We start from the raw sequence: 18,771 nt of genomic DNA, 5'->3' as shown, positions 1-18,771 counted from the left end.
ATCTTGTGAATGTGTATTTTTCACTAAGAAAAGTTTCCAGAGTATATACCACATTTTCAAAGGTGTCTATGACCCAAAACATTTGAAAAGCCAAGTGAACACATTTTTTTGACCTTTCAGAATTAAAGGTTTTTCACAATAAAGTTATACCTTCAATGAAATACTTATTACTTTTCCCTAAAAGGCATTATTAAATTGACTCTATGTGGAGGGAGACCCTGACGTGGAGTGTGGCTGAGATAACAAAGCCACGGAATCAATCAAGTAATCAATCAATATTTACTGGATGTGTATTATATTTAAACCATGGTCATAAGTCCTGGGGAAAGCACTGTCCCTGGTTTTACTAGCAGAGTGATAGCAGTCACCTCAGGTCAACTCAAGCTCAGGAATTCAACAACCAATGACACTCAGTTCTTCAATATCATGTAGATTTAAAATGGATAATACTTTCAACAATAAAGATTTTTAATGGAAAAATAGTAGGCTAGAATCTTACTGTATTTTCAGAAATGAATTAGTAGTACAAAAATAGAATAAAAGGGAATGCAAAGTCTTAAGTGTATTTTTCAGCATCACCACTAGTTTATTTGTGTTGTGGCTTATGTTTACACTAATTAAGATAGGCAGTTGGTCCTATTTACTATCTTCAACTTATTAAAACAACTAGCCTAACCATTATTTCCATCCACTCAGGTGATGCTTCCAGAAACCCAAAGAAAGAATTGAGATTCCAGCCAAGGACTGAAACTCTTCAAACTAGCTATACAACTGCGAGTGAACTGGAGGAACCACCACCTCAGCCTCCAGGGCAGGAAACCTTCGGAGCAGCGCCCTCTGCTGCTTCTGCAGTGGCCACGCGTCCAGTTTTAAAAAAACCAACAACAAACAACAATGAGGCAGTAAGGCAGAAGTAAGAAACAGCAGAATAAGGCAGAAATGAGAAACAAAGCGCAAAGAAATGATGTTACTTAGTGGGAATTTGGAAATGAGATGTTAGAACAACCTTACAATTCTCTGTCTATCATATGTGCAACTAACTGCCTTAGGAAGAAAGCTTAGCTTGACTGCTTCAATGGGATGAGTGAATCAAATACTCAACATGGGAAACTGCAGAGACAGCCTATTGCTAGTTTTTGACAAATCTTAACTTAGCCATCTTTGCACATTTTTAAATGCGCAAAATTTTAAAACCGGTAATCTTGCTGCATTTGGAGTTTTAAAAGTAAAATGGTAAAAATTCACAGCTGAGGTTTTTAAAGGAAGTAAACACTCAGAAAAAGAGTTTGCTACTTATTTCAACCCTTTCATTGAAAATACAAGAGAGACATGAACAGAATAAGGACTACCTTCACCACCATACTCAGTTGTAGGATGGTCTCACACCCTTCTCTGGTTCAGTGGTTCTCACCCTAGCTGGGCATTAAAAACACCCAAGGAAGTTCAAAAATATTAACAAACCTCAGGCCCCCCTTCCCAGGAATTCTATTCTAATTACATGGAGGAGGACCCAGATGTCCGTATTTTTTAACTGCCCCCCATCCCAAGGTGCCTATAATGTGCATCTAGGGCGGAGAGTCCCGCATCTGCTTTCAATTCTATCTCCTCTGCCAAAGCAGTCGAAGGGATCATTAATGAAAACTCAGATGAAGACAAACGTGGAGAAAAGCTAATCACCAAGTGTTGATTTCAGCACCAACAGGACTCAGCAATACGAAATTCAAGCAACAAAATAAATCAAACTACTCCATGCATTTATAAGCCTAAGTTCCTTCTAAAGACAGCTGTCTAATAGATAAGATGACCACCTCATCTGGGTTGCCCAGTTTCACTGGAGGTCTACTGTCCCACGAACCCCCTTGATCCCAGACAAATAGAGATGGTTGGTCACCCTAAAAATGCATGCAGGTTTAACATGATGGGGTTACACCTAGTCTGCCTATTTATTTACATTTCTTAGTTATGACATGAACTAACACCTACGTTTCTATTTAGTTTAGTAAGTTCTACAAAGTCTGCCTATCCACAGTGATGATCCCACCTAGGTAACTTAGTAAAAGATCTACATGATGAACTCCTGCTTAAATTTACTTCCACAAGCATAAATGAAGGTTATAATTAGTGGGCAAGAGTGTGAGAAGAAACAGGATTTGCATAGTTTGAAAGCATATATTAATAACAAAGGGACAGGTAGGGAATTTCCAGTGGAAAAACTGGCAGACACCACCTTAGCTAAGTCAACATCAGCGTCACCAGCAACAAGACATACAAACATCATCAAAGACTTGATATGATGCACAGAGAAAGACACACATCATTTCTGTGTGTGTTTTTTAACTATACATTTATTGATTTCAGAGAGGAAGGGAGAGGGAGCGAGAGATAGAAACATCAATGATGAGAGAGAATCATCAACTGGCTGCCTCCTCCACCACCCCCACTGGGGATCAAGAGCCTGAAACCCAGGCATCTGCCCTGACTAGGAATGGAACCGTGACCCCTGGTTCATAGGTCAACATTCAACTCTGAGCCACGTTGGCCAGGCCCATGTGGTGTTCTTACCCAAGTGCATTATCTCATTCTAACTGTGTGAAAATCTCAGACAAACCCAATTTGAGGGACATTCTACAAAATAATTGATCAGTATTCTTCAAAAGTATCAAGACCATGAAAGACGAACTGTCACAGATAGGAGAAGACCAGGAGAAATAGTAACTAAATCAATTTTGAATCCTGAAACAGAAAACAGTATTTTTGGAAAAACTGGTGAACTCTGCACAAGGTCTATAGTTTCACTGATAGCATTATACTGATGTCAATTCCCTAGTTTTGAAAACTGTGCTATAGTATGTAAGATGTTAACATTTGGGGAAGCTGGATGAGGAGTATATGTAAACTACGTACAATTTTTAGAAGTTCTTTGGAAATCCAAAATTGGTTCAAAATTATTTCTTTTAGAAACTGCCACCATCCTAGATGTTTTGGGGGCTGTAGTTGTACTATTTGTATTACTTTTATTAGGTTCCAAAATCAACATGAAATATTAATCATCAGATATAAATTCTAGAAGTATCTTTACCCAAGAAAATATACATAGAATGGTTTTAAACACAATATACAACACTGATTCCACATAGGGAGAACCCCAGGAATCGTTAGGCCTGACTGCCATACACTGATGGTATGACCTTATATAGGGGAAAAGTCACTTATGTCCTGGGTCTGGGTAAAATCATCTGTAACTGAGAGAGTGAAACAAAGTATGGTCCTGTCTATCTTCAAAATTCCATGGATTTATTATATAATCTTACTTTCAGCAAGATGAAAATAAAAAGTAAAAGATTAACACCATTTAATTAAAAATTTTACAGGCCAATGACACAAAAGGCAATTTGGTTGGCAATAGTAGGTAAACATGAGAAAAAATACATGCATAACTTCAGTAAGAAGCAAGGAAATGTAAGTTTAAATGACATACCAGTTTTCAATAATAAATTTTTTAAATAGTTTATTGATTTTTAGAGAGAGAGGAAGGGAAAAGAGAGAAATATCAATGTGAGAGTAGAACATCGATTGGCTGCCTCCTGTATGCCCCCTACCGGAAATAGAGCTGCAACCTGGGTATGTGCCCTGACTGGGAATCAAACACCCAATCAACTGAGCCACACTGGCCAGGGCTCAATTATCATTTTTTGTTGCTGTTAATCCTCACCCGAGGTTATTTTTCCAAAATCAACGGAAGGAGAGAGCGGAAGGAAGGGGGAGAGATAGAGAGAGAGAGAAACATCGATTGGTTGCCTCCTGCACGTGCCCCAACTAGGGCCACGGACTGAGCCTGCAACCTGTAACTGAGGTACATGCCCTTGACCAGAATCAAACCCGGGACCCTTCAGTCCACAGAGCAACGCTCTATCCACTGATCCAAAGTGGCTAAGGCTCAATTATAAATTTTTAATGCTAATACCCAATATTGAAACTACAGCAAAATTGACATGCTCATATTCTCTTAGTAGCATAAACCCATAAAGTCTTTCTAAAGGACATTTTGGTAATGATGCATTAGAAGCCACCAAAACATGCCTACCCTTTGATCTAAGTAATTCCATTCATTGAAAGTTTTTCCTGAGGAGACAACCAAAGATGTACAAAAATATTTAGTGCAAAGAGGGTCATCGTAGATTATTTATAACATCAAAATCTAAAAACGATGTGGAAAAAAGATTTAGTAAATTGGGAAGATGTCTATAATAATTTAAGTGAAGGTTATAAAGTAGTATTTATTATACAATCTCATATATAAAGATACTAGATATATATGAAAAAAGCTGGAAAGTTATACAGAAAATATTGAGTATCTGAGTGAGAAGTTTATCAGTAATATTTCTTTTTTGCTTATTTGTTATTTATAAATTTTCTAAGTGAATCTATTGCTTTTATAATTTAAAAATATCTAAATTATGTTTTCATGCTCAATGAACTTGAAAACAGGATATAAAACTATATAGACAGTCACCTGGCCCCACTTTGTTGGATGGAAGCAAAGAAGAGATGAAGGAAGAGAGGAAGGGAAGATGAGAGGGATGAAGGGAGGAAGGAGAGGAGAAAAAAAGCACATTTCAGAAATTTAGCATGGGGTTTAGCTCTAGATGGTGAAATTGAGTGGTTTTATTTTGTTTTTGTTATACATTCCTAAATTTTCTAAGCATTTTTATAATAAACATGTATTGCTCTATAAGGAAAAAAGGCTTTTTCAGTCAATGTTACTATTGCCACTTTGTTGGGAATATTTTTACCCAACACATTGGTAAATCATATCCTAGTTGCAAAAATTCATAGCAGCAGCAGTAAGGTGCTATTACACAGTTAGGTAGCAAGGGGGAAAATGAGTATTTTTATGAGGTTAATTGCTTTGGTTTTAAAATAAAACTAAAAGGTATCTGGGGATATTATTAAGTGTATTCATGTCTTCTGTTTTCAGAATCATGGTGCCATCCCTGTGGTTTGAGGACTAAAGACTATACAGAGGCTGAACACAAGCTAAATACCGTCTAGCTTCAATGTTATATGAGTCCCCTCCTCCACATGGGAGCACAAGTGGTCACATGTCCCCAAAATCTTCTAGAAGTGTGGCCCAAGAGGGTATTTATCTAGACACCATGACAGAGAAACACAAGCTCAAGTCATGATCTCTGCCCTGGGGGCCGCCCCTGGTCAGAAACTTTACAGACTGGCGGCACCCCAGCTAGCTGCACCCGCAGGAGAGCTGAGGCCCGGGGGTGGATGGTTGCTCCCACTTCCACCTCACAGCAGCTTTCACTAGAGGGCAGGCTGGTCACGGATCCCCAAAGCTGACTGATCAAGGGGGCCTGTGACTCAAGTCTGCCCACTTCAAGAGGCACGCTGCTCCCCATCCACATTCAACAGGCAGTAAAGACAGTATCAGTCTGAATGGAAACGCTTCATTTAAGTCACACACACAAAATTACCTTTTCTTTCAAAGCTTTCCTCTCTGACAAAGCAAACAAGAGCCAGGAACTTTGTCACCTCTTTTAAATAAAGAACTGTGGTATTATTCAGCTTTATAATGGCTGTTGATTCCTTGTCATAGGGGGTTCCTGCTCCGTCTTCTTTGAGACTAAATGGGGAACAGAAACCAAAACGTATTTGACCATCGAGAAAGAACTATAAACTGTAACCTGACAACAAAAACCAGCTTTAACACAGAATGATTTACTTCTTTAAACATATTAAAACAACTAGCCTAACCATTCAGACCTTTCAGCTAAAGATCTCAGAAACACACAATCACAAGAATGCACAGTGTATGACAGCCACTTTCCTACTGACACAAGGAGTGGCTGTTGTGGCAGCAGCTGGGCGACTCCCCAGACACCTGAGGAACACAGGTGAGGGACGGGCGGGCGTTAGTTCTTCTCCCCTCTGTGGCCCTCAAGGGTTTCTCATTTTCTCATGATCAAATAACCAGGCTGTCAAAGGCATGGTCTGATGAAAGACCAAGAAGGACTGAAGAACTGTTCCAAATGAAAGAAGCCTAAAGACACATGACAGCCAAATGCTGAATTAGATGCTGAATTGCAGGGGAAAAGGTAGAAGTGGGACCACTGGTAAAATTTGAATATGGACTGTATATTAGATAATCGAGTGAAGTAGCCATGCTAAATATGTTTACTTGGATCAGTAAACTGTGGTCCTGTAAAGAATGTCCTTGTTCTTGCCCTGACCGGTTTGGTTCAGTGGACAGAGCATCGGCCTACAGACTGAAAGGTCCCAGGTTCGATTCTGGTCAAGGGCATGTACCTTGGTTGCGGGCATATCCCCAGTAGGAGGTGTGCAGGAGGCAGCTGATCAATGTTTCTCTCTCATCGATGTTTCTAACTCTCTATTCCTCTCCCTTCCTCTCTGTAAAAAAATCAATATATTAAAAAAAAAAAAAGAATGTCCTTGTTCTTAAGAGAGATGCTCAAGTAACGAGGATCAAAGAACCACGATGTCTGCAACTTACTCCCGAATAGTTCAGGAAAAAATAAACAAACAATATGGAATAGAAAAAGAGGGAGATAGCCAATAGGGCAAATTGATAAAAACGGTGAATCCCAATGAAGGGTATATAGGAATTCATTGTACTATCCTTGCACATTTTCTGTAGGTTTGAAATCTTTTTAAAATAAAAAGTTAAATAAATAGATCGGTCTAATATTTTTTATTTTTTCATTGAATTTATTGGGGTGACATTTGTTAATAAAATTATATAGATTTCAGGTGTAGCATTCTGTAATATACCATCTGTATATAATATTGTGTGTTCACCACCCCAAGTCAAGTCACCTTCCATCACCATTTAGCACCTTTATACCCTCTTCTTCCTTCCCCCAACCTTCTTTCCCACTGGTAATCTGTTGTCTGTATCTATGAGTGGTGTTTTCTGTTTTGTTTTATCTTTTTTTTAAATATATCTTTATTGATTTTAGAGAGGAAGGGTGAGGGAGAGAGAGATAGAAACATCAATGATGGGAGAGAATCACTGACCGGCTGCCTCCTGCACGCTCTCTACTGGGGATCAAGCCTGCAACCCAGGCATGTGCCCTTAACCAGAATTGAACCTGGGACCTTTCAGTCTGCAGGCAGACACTCTATCCATTGAGCCAACTCAGCCAGGGCCTGCTTTGTTTTATTTTGCTTAATCCCTACACCTTTTCACCCAGCCCTGCAACTCCCCTCCCCTCTGACAGCTGTCAGTCTGTTCTCTACCTATGAGTCTGTTTCTGTTTTGTTAAGTTTATTTTGTTCACTAGATTCCACATTGAGTGAAATCATATGGTACTTGTCTTTCTCTGACTGGCTTATTTCACTTGGCCACAGACACAGATGACTTGGGTTTGTATCCCAGCTTACTTACTATGAGCAAGTTAAGTAACGTCTTTGAGCCTCAATTTCCTCATCTGTATACTAACAGTAATTACTTCAAAGCTTCCTAATATAATGAAATAATACATATATAGCACTGAGCACTGTGCTGAGTCCATGTAATATGCATAATGAATGTTAACTGCTATTATTATTATGACTTTGTCAGGGAGAAAATACATTTTCCTCTATCCTCAAGGTTCTTCTGACTGGTCTAATAAACATGAGACAGATGAGCAAGAGAAAATAATAAAATTTAATATCTACATAGTATGGGAACCCTGCATACATGAGAGAATCAGAGACCCCACATGCAGGAGAGGTTCAGAGAGAGAAAGGGGAGATCTGGGAATATACGACATCTGAGCTAAGGATGAGGTAATTGGGGGCTTCAAAGGGTCAGTACAGGATGATAAGAACAGATGTTTAATACATAAAAGTTTGCCCTGCCATATAGGTGGGTTAAGAAGGTTTTCACTGCCTTGGCCAGTTTGGCTCAGTGGATAGAGCGTTGGCCTTTGGACTGAAGGGTCCCAGGTTTGATTCCGGCCAAGAGCATATGCCTGGGTTGCCGGCTCGATCCCCAGTAGGGGGTGTGCAGGAGGCAGCTGATCAATGATTCTCTCTCATCTCTCTATCCATCTCCCTTCCTCTCTAAAATCAATAAAAATATATTTTTTTTTAAAAAAGCTTATCACTGATAGTCTCTTATTATATGCAAGGCCCCTAATTCAAGTTCTTCTAGGTAGTTAAGGGAGGGGCAGAAATTTCTCTTGAACCCAAGGCTAAAGTTGCCTTTAGCTCAAAAAACAATCTGCATACCACGGAGACATATGTTGGGATGACTAGTTCTGAATCCCCACAGCCTTAATGATTGAAACTGGACCCTCCAAGACACTGATGTAATCAAAGAATCATGCATCCTTTCCTCACAGGCAAAGGGGCGCTTCCCTGTACCTCTTCCCCTTATGTGGAAACCATGCATACATTTTCTGATTTATTTTTGCTTCCCAAACTTACAAATACTTGACCAGAAATCTGATTTAATTGTAATTGTGCTAAATAAGCCTTATTAATACACTAGAGGTCCGATGCACGAAATTCGTGCAAGGGGCTCGGCCCTCGCAGCCCCCCAAAGCAACCGTGGTGGCTGCCTCGACCCTCGACCCTCGCAGCCCGGGTTTCGTCCAGAAGGTCACCTGGTTAATTAGCATATTACGCTTTTATTATTATAGATAGGTAAGCATAATAATTCAGCTGCTGCTAATCCTTATCATTTTGCATAGTAAGAGCCAGCATTTACTAAACATGTATTCTGTGATGGGCACCATTCTTGGTTCTTACCGTGCATTATATTGTCTGGCACAGGAATCCTCGGTGCTGAGGAACTGCGGTGAGGTTGGGAAAATAAGATAACTTGGTCAAAGCTGATGATGGGGGTATAGTCAGGACCTCAAACTCATCTGACTAATTTTAGAGTTAATGCCTTTAATCTTGTAAATATCACAAGGGGGGAGGGTGACAAACCAGATTACATAAAATTGCCTGAATTGTAGGGTATCTTACTTATTTATTTTAAATATATTTTTATTGATTTCAGAGAGGAAGGGAGCGGAAGAGAGATAGAAACATCTATCTCGGATGAGAGAGAATCATTGATCAGCCGCCTCCTGCACATGGGTGCAGGAGGATCGAATCTGTGCCCTGACTGGGAATCGAACTGTGACCTCTAGATGATGCTCAACCACTGAGCCATGAAGGCCAGGCTGTAGAGTATTTTAAGGAGAGTATTTTAAAGGAAATGTAGGTGTTTAGTTTTGAGAATATTTTAAACTGGCACATACATGGCTACTTAAAAGTAAGTTGTAGAAGTTAGTTTTTTATAAAAGGATGCAACTCACTATAACCTACTAATCCCTACTAATAGTAAAGAAAAATGTTAAGAAGTGTTAAATCTCAAATGTTAAAGATGCTTTAACAGAATTCTTAACTTCCTTTGTAGTACTTTTAGTTACTGCTTTTCTAAACTGAATTTCTTGCTTGTAATGTTCTGAGAATAACTGAAACATTTAAAAATTGTAACCAATGAAGAAAACTGCATTTAAAATTTCCAAGTAAATATAATACTATGCTATATAGACACTAAATAGTGTTTTTGTTACCTAAGAACATTCTTAAGTGATAATGTTAAGTGAAAAAAGCAGGATATAATGTTAAATATACAAAGTGGTCGCATTATCCTAAAAATTACACAAAAATAAGAATAAAATATATAAAAATTTGATTGTTTCTAGGTGATAAGATTATGGCTATTTTAATGTTATTCTTTATAGTTTTACATATTTTCATATTACATTCACATTCAGAAAAAGTAAACATCACACAAATTGGAAAAACAAAGGAAGACCAAAAATATTACAAGTAGAAACTGGTGAGTTTTTACGACTGCAACAACTATTTTCTACTACTCATATCTCCACCTACAAAGCCATAAAAACACATGAGGATGGCTTTGTGTTTTAACATGTGTGTGTGTGTGTGTGCAGAGCTGACCAGCCTTAGCAGAAGCTCAGCTGAGATTCCTGAGCAGCGGACTGAGGCACCAGGTCACCTGCTTCTAACCCCTGCTGGTCTCCAGGGAGCAGCTGGGAACTGGCTGGGAGCCTGCCTCCTGGGCTGCCTGCCTCCTGGGCTGCCTGCCTCCTGGGCGGCCGCACACATCGCTAGCCCTCCCCCTCTTAGCTGGCTCCTTGCCTGGCCAGCGAACGTCTGAGGAAAGCCACAGGGCCATTTGTGACCAAGACTGGTTCTCACTGAACCTGGGAGGTTCTCAGGAACACTGCACTCTACACAGGAAAACAATGTGATGGCAGGATCCAGCTCCCTCCTCCTCCCAACCCTGCCCATGTTTGTTTCAGCTGGGTAAAGGTAACTCTGATCAACATCATTTACAAGAACTACTTACTACTTATGTCTAATTACCTTATGGCACAATCATGATTATGAATATCGTTAAATATGAGCCAGATTAGTTGTGTTGTTCATTGTATTTGATTACCACAGCAATTTGGACTGTAATCAGGGTACATTCAGCTTCCATGGCTATTTCAAGGTCATTCACTTTATAGTTTAAAAATAACAGATTACTGTAAGGAAATAATCTTAGGAAATATGGCCTATTTCTAAAGCCGAATGGCAGTGTTTGATGATGATGATGATGATGATGATGATGATGATGATGATGATAGCAGCTACATTTATCCAGGGTTTGCCAGGTAAAACCTAATTATTTCTTTCTCACTACAGTCCTGTGAAGATTCACTTTCCCGTTTTCATAACAGAAGGCACTGTGTTTGCATGTGTACTAGAATGTGTAACAGAGTTAACAGAGAATCTAAACTGAGTTGGCAAAGGATTTTCAGACAGTGGAAGAGAGAAATGGCGAGACTGAGACTGTCACGGAAGAGGAGGTTATATAAAGCAGGTCACTGTGAGTAAAGAGGAAGATGAACAAAAGCCTCAAGTAATCAATGATTGGATGAAGACATAAATCTAACATAAACAGACAACTTGATATCTTAGTAAGATAAACAAACTAGTTCATACCCATTCACTCTATATGACATCCATTCTGCCAATTTATAATTACGTGGAATTGTTTCTATGTCTGGTAACACAATCAACTTTCCCCACTCCTTGCTTACTTTATGATTTTAAGTGTAAAACACTATTTTCTAAGAATGTAAGACCTTAATAGTAAACAGGCAATGCTGTTTGCTTAGTTTTAAAATTCCCTGCTGCCCACAATAAAAAATAATCAAAAAGAATATTGTTGAAGGGATCATTTTGTAAGTTACGTAAATGTCTAACCACTATGCAACCACCTGAAACTCTAATATTTAATGTCAACTGTAATTGAATAATAAAAATAAAAGTATATTTTAAAATCAACAACCCAGTAGTTATCTCCTATAATGAAGAAGATAATAGAACTGTGTTAACATGAGATATTTAGAGTTCAATGATCCTATTAGTCTCTCCCAAGTATATAAGACATTATAGTATGATGACAGATTTTCAGTAGAGAAACCCCAGGAATCAATTAGGCTGAAATTCAAATTCTAGTTCCAGCCCTTATTGAGCAAAGATTAGAAACATAACCAGTGTAAACCTCAGTTTTCCCATCCTTAAAGTGGGGGTAGTAATTCCTGCCTCATGGAGTAGAGGATAATTAAATAATATAATATATGCAATGAGATTATTAGCATAATGTCAGGAATTTACTCAATAATTATTTGTTATTATTATTGCATGCCAAATGGTATATTTATTTACAGATCTCAGTCATTTAAAACAAAAGTATTAAAATCAAATAAGTAAATGCCTTTAAGAATGCCTTACTTACCCATAAATACAAGAGATGTCAATCACCACATCAATCATATCACAGCAGAGCTCATAGGTTTGCATATCTACTGGGGTGCTATCAGTTGCAATATAAATTTTACTGACCACATCAAATAGAAATGCCTTTTCAATTCCAGAATTCTGAAACAAAACGAAGATGCTGACTTAAAGCAACAGCTGATTTCAAACCAGGTCATGGTTCTATAAAACTATATGCCATCCTCTACGTAAAAAATAAACGAGCAAAAATTAAGTTATTATAATTTTAGGTTGTTCCATGTTATTACAATTTAAACCTCATTGTCATATACTTCTTTATTATGGGCTTGCATAGGAAATGAAAAGTGGAATTAATTATCACAAATTACTTTCTGTAGGCAAACAAACTGAGCGGTGGCCAAGTAAAAACACTAATTATACTGATTTTAAATTAAAAAATAAATGTAAGAAATCTAAACATGCAAATTCCAAACTGTGCGGTGAGAATTCATGTGAGTACAACCAACAGGTCTGCCTTAATGCTCCTCCACAGAGCTGGACGAGAGCTGGTGGTTTATAGGACTCATTCCGTGTTAACAGTTTATATCTTATCGCCAAACCAATTTTTATACCCTCTACCTCTGGTAAGGCTCTATTAACATTGAATGATTGCCTACAATTTGAATACACACTCCAATTATATCAGTAAAGTACAGGCATCCATTTTGGGAGTTAAAATTTAAAGGGCCTAAAACAATTTCTGGATCAACCTCCAAAAGTACATACTTAGGTGACTTTGAAATGCTGCTGTAAGAGTAAACAGAAATAAGATCGTTTTCACTCTTGCAATGTTATTCTTAAATTCTGCAAATGACGCTCACAGGATGATATTATTTACTTACAGAGATAAAGATGTTTAGCAAGTTCTCCAGGGTGGGGAGTTGTGGAATTAGTTTCTGAACCACTTTGCTAAAAGCTTCAAATATTGAATGATCATATATGCTTGTCAGATAAAAGCTGAAAGAGGAAACAATATTTCATCACATTTTCCCCTTGACTGGAGAATAGACTGCTTAGGCTCTGTCATAACACCAGCACTTGCCTTCTGTATCTACACTCCTTACACACACATTCAGAATTTGAAACAGCCTTGGTAAAAACTGAACATGTCTTAACGGGCCATTTCCTCCCACCACCCAAAAAACAAGAACTGTGTCCGTTCTCATCTGCTGACTGGCTGGAGCGGAAAGCTTAAAAATGCATTGTAGTGCTCACTTCAGCGGCACATACACTAAAATTGGAACAATACTGAGAAGATTAGCATGCCCCTGCGCAAGGATGACACGCAAATTTGTGAAGCATTCCATATTAAAAAAAAAAATGCACTGTCTGTGTCCATACCAGCTTCCTTATATTCTGCGAGAGAATGCACACCAGGTCATCTATACACAAACCTCATGGGCTAGTAACAGTGACGTTATTCATACTGAAATACCTAAGTTTTTCATTTTCCAGCTTGTGAAATCAATGATACATGGAGCACCCCACAAAAAAAAAATGATGAAGTGGTTTTCCTCTGTATTTCTACTTGAATTATCATCAGAGTTAGATACTCTAATATTTATCAAGAACTGTAAACTTCAGCTTCCATTAACCTCCTGGATTATGTTCATGGGTTTTATGTTATGTGTTTCTCAAAAAGAGAAGGAACCTTAGCTTTGACCACTTATTTAAAAAAAGAAATTATTATTTTTAAACCCCCAAGATTAGAATTAGCACATGGAAAGCTTGTTTTACCCAAATACCATTCCAATGTCCACAGTACAAAACAGGGTGAACCACTTGTGGTGACTTTGGACCCCAAATCTGCTTTTTCTGTCCATTACAGGGATCCCTGAGGGATTTCTGTTCTCACCTGAGGTGAATTTTTTCTAATCCAGCATCTGCGAGGTCATCGTTTGCCCTCTGATGAATATCTCTTTGGGTTTCAATTTTGTGGTCATCGGACAGACCATCCACTTTATGAATAAACACCTCGAAGTTGATGTCAGTGTTCACTTTGTAGGCCCTGGTCACTGTGAGGTGCAGCCGGGCCAGGGCTTCCATGTAATCGTCCTGGGAAGAAAGGCACAGTCCTGTCAGGGGAGGCGGCTTTGCTTTCTAAACCCTTCTAAGGTGCCTTTCACACAACTCCCCAGCTTTATTGAGGGATGCTTGACAAATAAACATTGCATATATTTAAAGTGTACAATAGGAGGCCCTGGCCGGGTAGCTCAGTTGGTTAGAGGAGAGTGCCCGCCCATAAGGCAACCTTGAGGGTTCAGTCTCCAATCAGGACACACACAAGAAGCAACCGATGAATGCATAAACAAGTGGAACAACAAAAGTTAAAGTTATCTATCTTTAAACAATATACAGAATTCATTTTCGTTGTTCTAAATTTTATAAAAATATCAAGTTACATGTATATTATAGTTTGCCTTTTTCACCCAACATTATATCAGTGAAATTCACCTACATTGCCTCGCTCTCTCCCTACCCCTCTCAAAAAAAAAAAAAAATCAATCAATAAATAAATAAAGTGTGCAATGGGATGTTTTGATAAAAGGCACATGTTGTGAAATGATACCCCCACTCAAGCTAACTAACCTTTCCAACACCTTGCCTCACAGTTAACCATGTTTTTCCTTCCTACATTCTTTCTTTTCTTTTTTTTTTTTTAAATATATGTTTCTTTATTGATTTCAGAGAGGAAGAGAGAAGGAGATAGATAGAAACATCAATGATAAGAGAGAATCATTGATTGGCTACCTCCTGCACACCCACTACTGGGGATCGAGCCCACAACCCAGGCATGTGCCCTTGGCCGGAATCGAACCTGGGACCCTTCAGTCCACAGGCCAACACTCTATTTACTGAGCCAAGCCAGCCAGGGCTCCACATTCTTTCTTAATTTGGAAACCATCTGGGTACAACGTCCAAATTTATTTTGCAAAAGCCCAATAAAAGCTGGTTTTATAGAATTCAAGATTGAAAATGTAAGTTTTGTTAACGAAGAGATGAAAAAGAAAGGCCAGAAAAACCCAGCTGTAGGCTCTTATGAGTAGCTTGGTGACAGTCATAAAGATCAGAGCTGCAGTTTTGTGAATCAAAAATTCACAAAGGTCACCTAGGACCTCCCTTGGAATACAATTCCTCCCAGATTTTTGAATCTCTTGGTCAACTGTGATGAGCAGTTAGAGATGAAAATATGATATGGGTCACTGGGGAAGGAGCCAGGAGGAAAAACTTTTAAGAACCACTGGTCTAGAGCAGCCAACTTGGGCCCATGCCTGATGTTTGTGAGTCAAGTTTTATTGGAGCACAGCCACACTCATTTGTTTACATAGCATCTACGGCTGCTTTCATGCTACAATGGCAGTTGAGTAGTTTTCTTCTGTGGAAATGGTATAGCCTGCAAAGCCTGAAATATTTACCATCTGGCCCTTTATAGAATATGATTGCTGACATGGTCTACAATCATTGCCCCAAATAACATAATACTATTTTCCTCCTTCCTACAGATGATACCTATATAATAATGTAATAAACACACACACACACACACACACACACTATATATATATATAAAATCTTTGCTTAAGAAATCAAATCAAATATTAGCCCTGGCTGGTGTGGCTCGGTTGTTTTGAGTGTCGTCCCATGCACCAAAAGGTTGCTGGTTCAATTCCTGATCAGGGCACATGCCCAGGTTGTGGGCTCGTTTGCAGGAGGCAGCTAATCAATGTTTCTCTCTCACACCGTGATGTTTCTCTCTCTCTCTCCCTCTTCCTTTTTCTAAAATCAATAAAAATATTTTTAAAAAAGAAATCAAACATTAGGTACTGAAGCCCTGTGTGTTCCTCCCCTTCCTCCCTCTACTCCATCACTCTACCCCCTACCCTCCAGAGGGAGCACTATCCCAAGTTTAGTGTCTATTCTCACTCGTCTCTTGATACACTACTACATACATATCTATCTTTAAACAATATACAGAATTCATTTTCGTTGCTCTATATTTTATAAAAATATCAAGTTACATGTATATTATAGTTTGCCTTTTTCGCCCAACATTATATCAGTGAGATTCACCTACATAGAAGTGTGTAACTTTTTTTTTAAAAAAAAAAAGATCCCCCCACTGGGGATCGATCCCACAACCATGACATATGCCCTGACCAGGAATCAAACTGTGACCTTCTGGTTCATAGGCTGACGCTTAACTACTGAGCCATGCCGGCCAGACCGTAACTCCTTCTAACAGCTCTATAAAGTTTCATTGTACTGATAGTCTATAATTTATCACTGTTGATAACTGTTGATGGACATTCAGAATGTTTCCAGACAGTGATAATGTGGGCAGTCTCACATGCTTCTTTGTGTCTGTCTGTGAGTTGGGGGCACTTACCCTGAAGGCCGACCTGTTGGGTCATAGGAAGGAGCACCTTGAATTAGACTAGATAATGTGTAAGAAAACTGGATGCTCCAGACCCTCACCAACGCTCAGTGTTGTCAGATCTCTTAATTATTGCCAACTTGAAGGTATGAGCAGGTCTTATTGTTACAGCAAAGAAAGGAAAGGGATCTGCAGGACAGAATTCAAAGGACTTTTCACCCCCTATTCTGACTCCAAACCTGGACCAAGACAGAAAGCCAATAAAACAGGGGATGTTCTGGCATTCTTCTATTCCCCAAACTAAATTAATAGAAAACACATCTCTAGTCTCTAGGTAAATAAAAATATTAAAGATAATAATAAGAAGCTGTGAAGAGAGACAAACAGCAAATGGACTCTTCTCATCCTCACACTCTAAAGAGTCACTTAAAATGAAAGTTGGAATTTTGAGCACTGGGCTAGCAGATTAAGCATTTTGGAAAAATTCTAGATGAATAATTGTAGCACTTTTTTAAGACCTTAAAGTATCTCAAATAAAGACTGAAGTTATTACTGTATAATTCCACATATGTGAAATTCTAGAAAAGGCAAACTAGTCTATAGTGACAGAAAGCACATCAGCAGTCCTGGAGCTGGGGTTGGGGACTGGCTGAGGAAGGACACGAAGGAATCCTTTGGGGTGGTAGAAAGATTCTACATCTTGATTGTGAGCTAGTCACAGGGTGTAGACATTTATCAGACTCACTGGACTGTCCATCTAAAGCGAGGGCATTTTATTGTCTGTATATTCACCTCAAAAGAAAGTGTTACTGCTTACGTCTATAACGTAAGGAAGAGGGGAGTTAAAGGGACAGGCCTGTGAGCACAACTAGCCAATGTCAAGAGAGCATTACAGTCGCAAAAAAATTAGAAATTGCTACTCTAACTCCCTGCCAAGTATACGAAATGGCCTGATTACCAACTAACTGATGTAGTAGTATGTAGCTACAAGAATTACAAATGACATTAAAAAGAAGAATATACTTGGTTTATTAGAGCAGAGGGGTTGTGGGTGACTTTTCCTACTGTGTTTGTTATTACCTTCTACGACAAAAATAAAAACTAGAATGCCTAGTTTCAATCCAAATTTAAATCTAGGAATTATAGATGTGTGTGTCCCAAGGCACAGGTGGAATGGCCTCAGGGGGCCGAAGCAGGGCCCGGGGACGTGATGCATCTGTGGGCTCTGCCGGGGTTTGGAGGATCATACATGCAGGTCGAGGGAAAGGGCTCTCAATGCTTTCATTCTCTTTTGTTGCACAACATTCTGTGAGGACACATTTTCTCCTTGGTGATATATTTATCTGGCAATCCTCTGACTGTGAGGAATTCACAAGCGAAAAATAAAAAGATGAGGTGTCCCACCCACAGAGCACGGCTTAGAAATAAAGAAAATGGTTGTCGAGTGCTGCTGAGGTCCCTCCCTGATGGGTGCTCCCCTTTCAGTCTTGTAATCACATCCTGCAAAGATTCCCACAAACACAATTTTCACAGCCTGCTTCCAGCAGAAAAGTGTATTAGACTCTGAAGCTGCTTATTTAATTACTTTATATATTTTTAGTAAATGACAGCTCTCAACTATGTTTTTCCTATCTTTTTTTAAAAGTATAACTTGCCGAAACCGGTTTGGCTCAGTGGGTAGAGCGTTGGCCTGCGGACTGAAAGGTCCCGGGTTCGATTCCGGTCAAGTGCATGTACCTTGGTTGCGGGCACATCCCCAGTGTGGGGTGTGCAGGAGGCAGCTGATCGATGTTTCTCTCTCATCGATGTTTCTAGCTCTCTATCCCTCTCCCTTCCTCTCTGTAAAAAATCAATAAAATGTATTTTTAAAAAAAGTATAACTTAAAAGATGAATTTGGCAAGCATCCATTTACCTTTCTCTGTCTTATAGCTAAAAAATGAATAACAACAAAAACAAATAAACAAAAAACACATTTACCAACCCAAACTGAAGGTCCATTCCCATGTTCAGGTGGAAATCAAACCAAATTATGGTTGCAATTTAAAAATAGGCAAGTGTACCTATTTTAGCCCCATTATAACCATCGTACAAACACCTGAGATGGGTTTGTTTTGGAAATTTAAATTCCTGCTAGGGAAGCGCAACGTGGTATTGAAGTATTTACTTACTAAGCCACTGTCTTGAAATGAGGAATCATCTGGTTGGAATCTACTCACGCATGGGCTGCCACTACCTAGTTCACCAACTACAGAAACAGCGGCCATGTGACTTAGGGGAAAATGGAGTTTAGAAGAGACGGATGAGCGTGACATCCCTGGAGCCTCACCTCCCATGCGACTCCCTAATTTATGGTGCTGGCAGATCTGAGGCAGGAAGGCAGGGATACTGCCAAGGCCACAGATGGGCCAGAAAACAGGTCAGTCAAAGTGGGACAGCCAGGAACGCAGCGACTGACCCAGGCTCTGGACCTGATGTAGCTTCTACAAGCACACTCCTCTGGATGGGTCCAAGGGAGGAGAGGCAC

General features: G+C 39.2%; 1 protein-coding gene across 1 annotated transcript in view; it reads right to left on the bottom strand.

Moving 5' to 3' along the window:
* RRAGD (Ras related GTP binding D) overlaps window positions 1–18,771 on the bottom strand; it is a 38,634-nt gene that overhangs the window by 4,416 nt on the left and 15,447 nt on the right. The window contains exons 3-6 of the mRNA XM_079780421.1: window positions 13,727–13,926; window positions 12,714–12,828; window positions 11,831–11,973; window positions 5,487–5,635 (exon numbers count right to left, since the gene is read on the bottom strand). Coding sequence (XP_079636547.1) covers window positions 5,487–5,635; window positions 11,831–11,973; window positions 12,714–12,828; window positions 13,727–13,926 — 607 coding nt within the window. The remainder of the gene's footprint in view (window positions 1–5,486; window positions 5,636–11,830; window positions 11,974–12,713; window positions 12,829–13,726; window positions 13,927–18,771) is intronic.

This window comes from Cnephaeus nilssonii (assembly GCF_951640355.1).
Source record: "Cnephaeus nilssonii genome assembly, chromosome: 9".
Classification (NCBI taxonomy): Eukaryota; Metazoa; Chordata; class Mammalia; order Chiroptera; family Vespertilionidae; genus Cnephaeus; species Cnephaeus nilssonii.
This window is presented reverse-complemented; position numbering and strand designations above follow the sequence as displayed.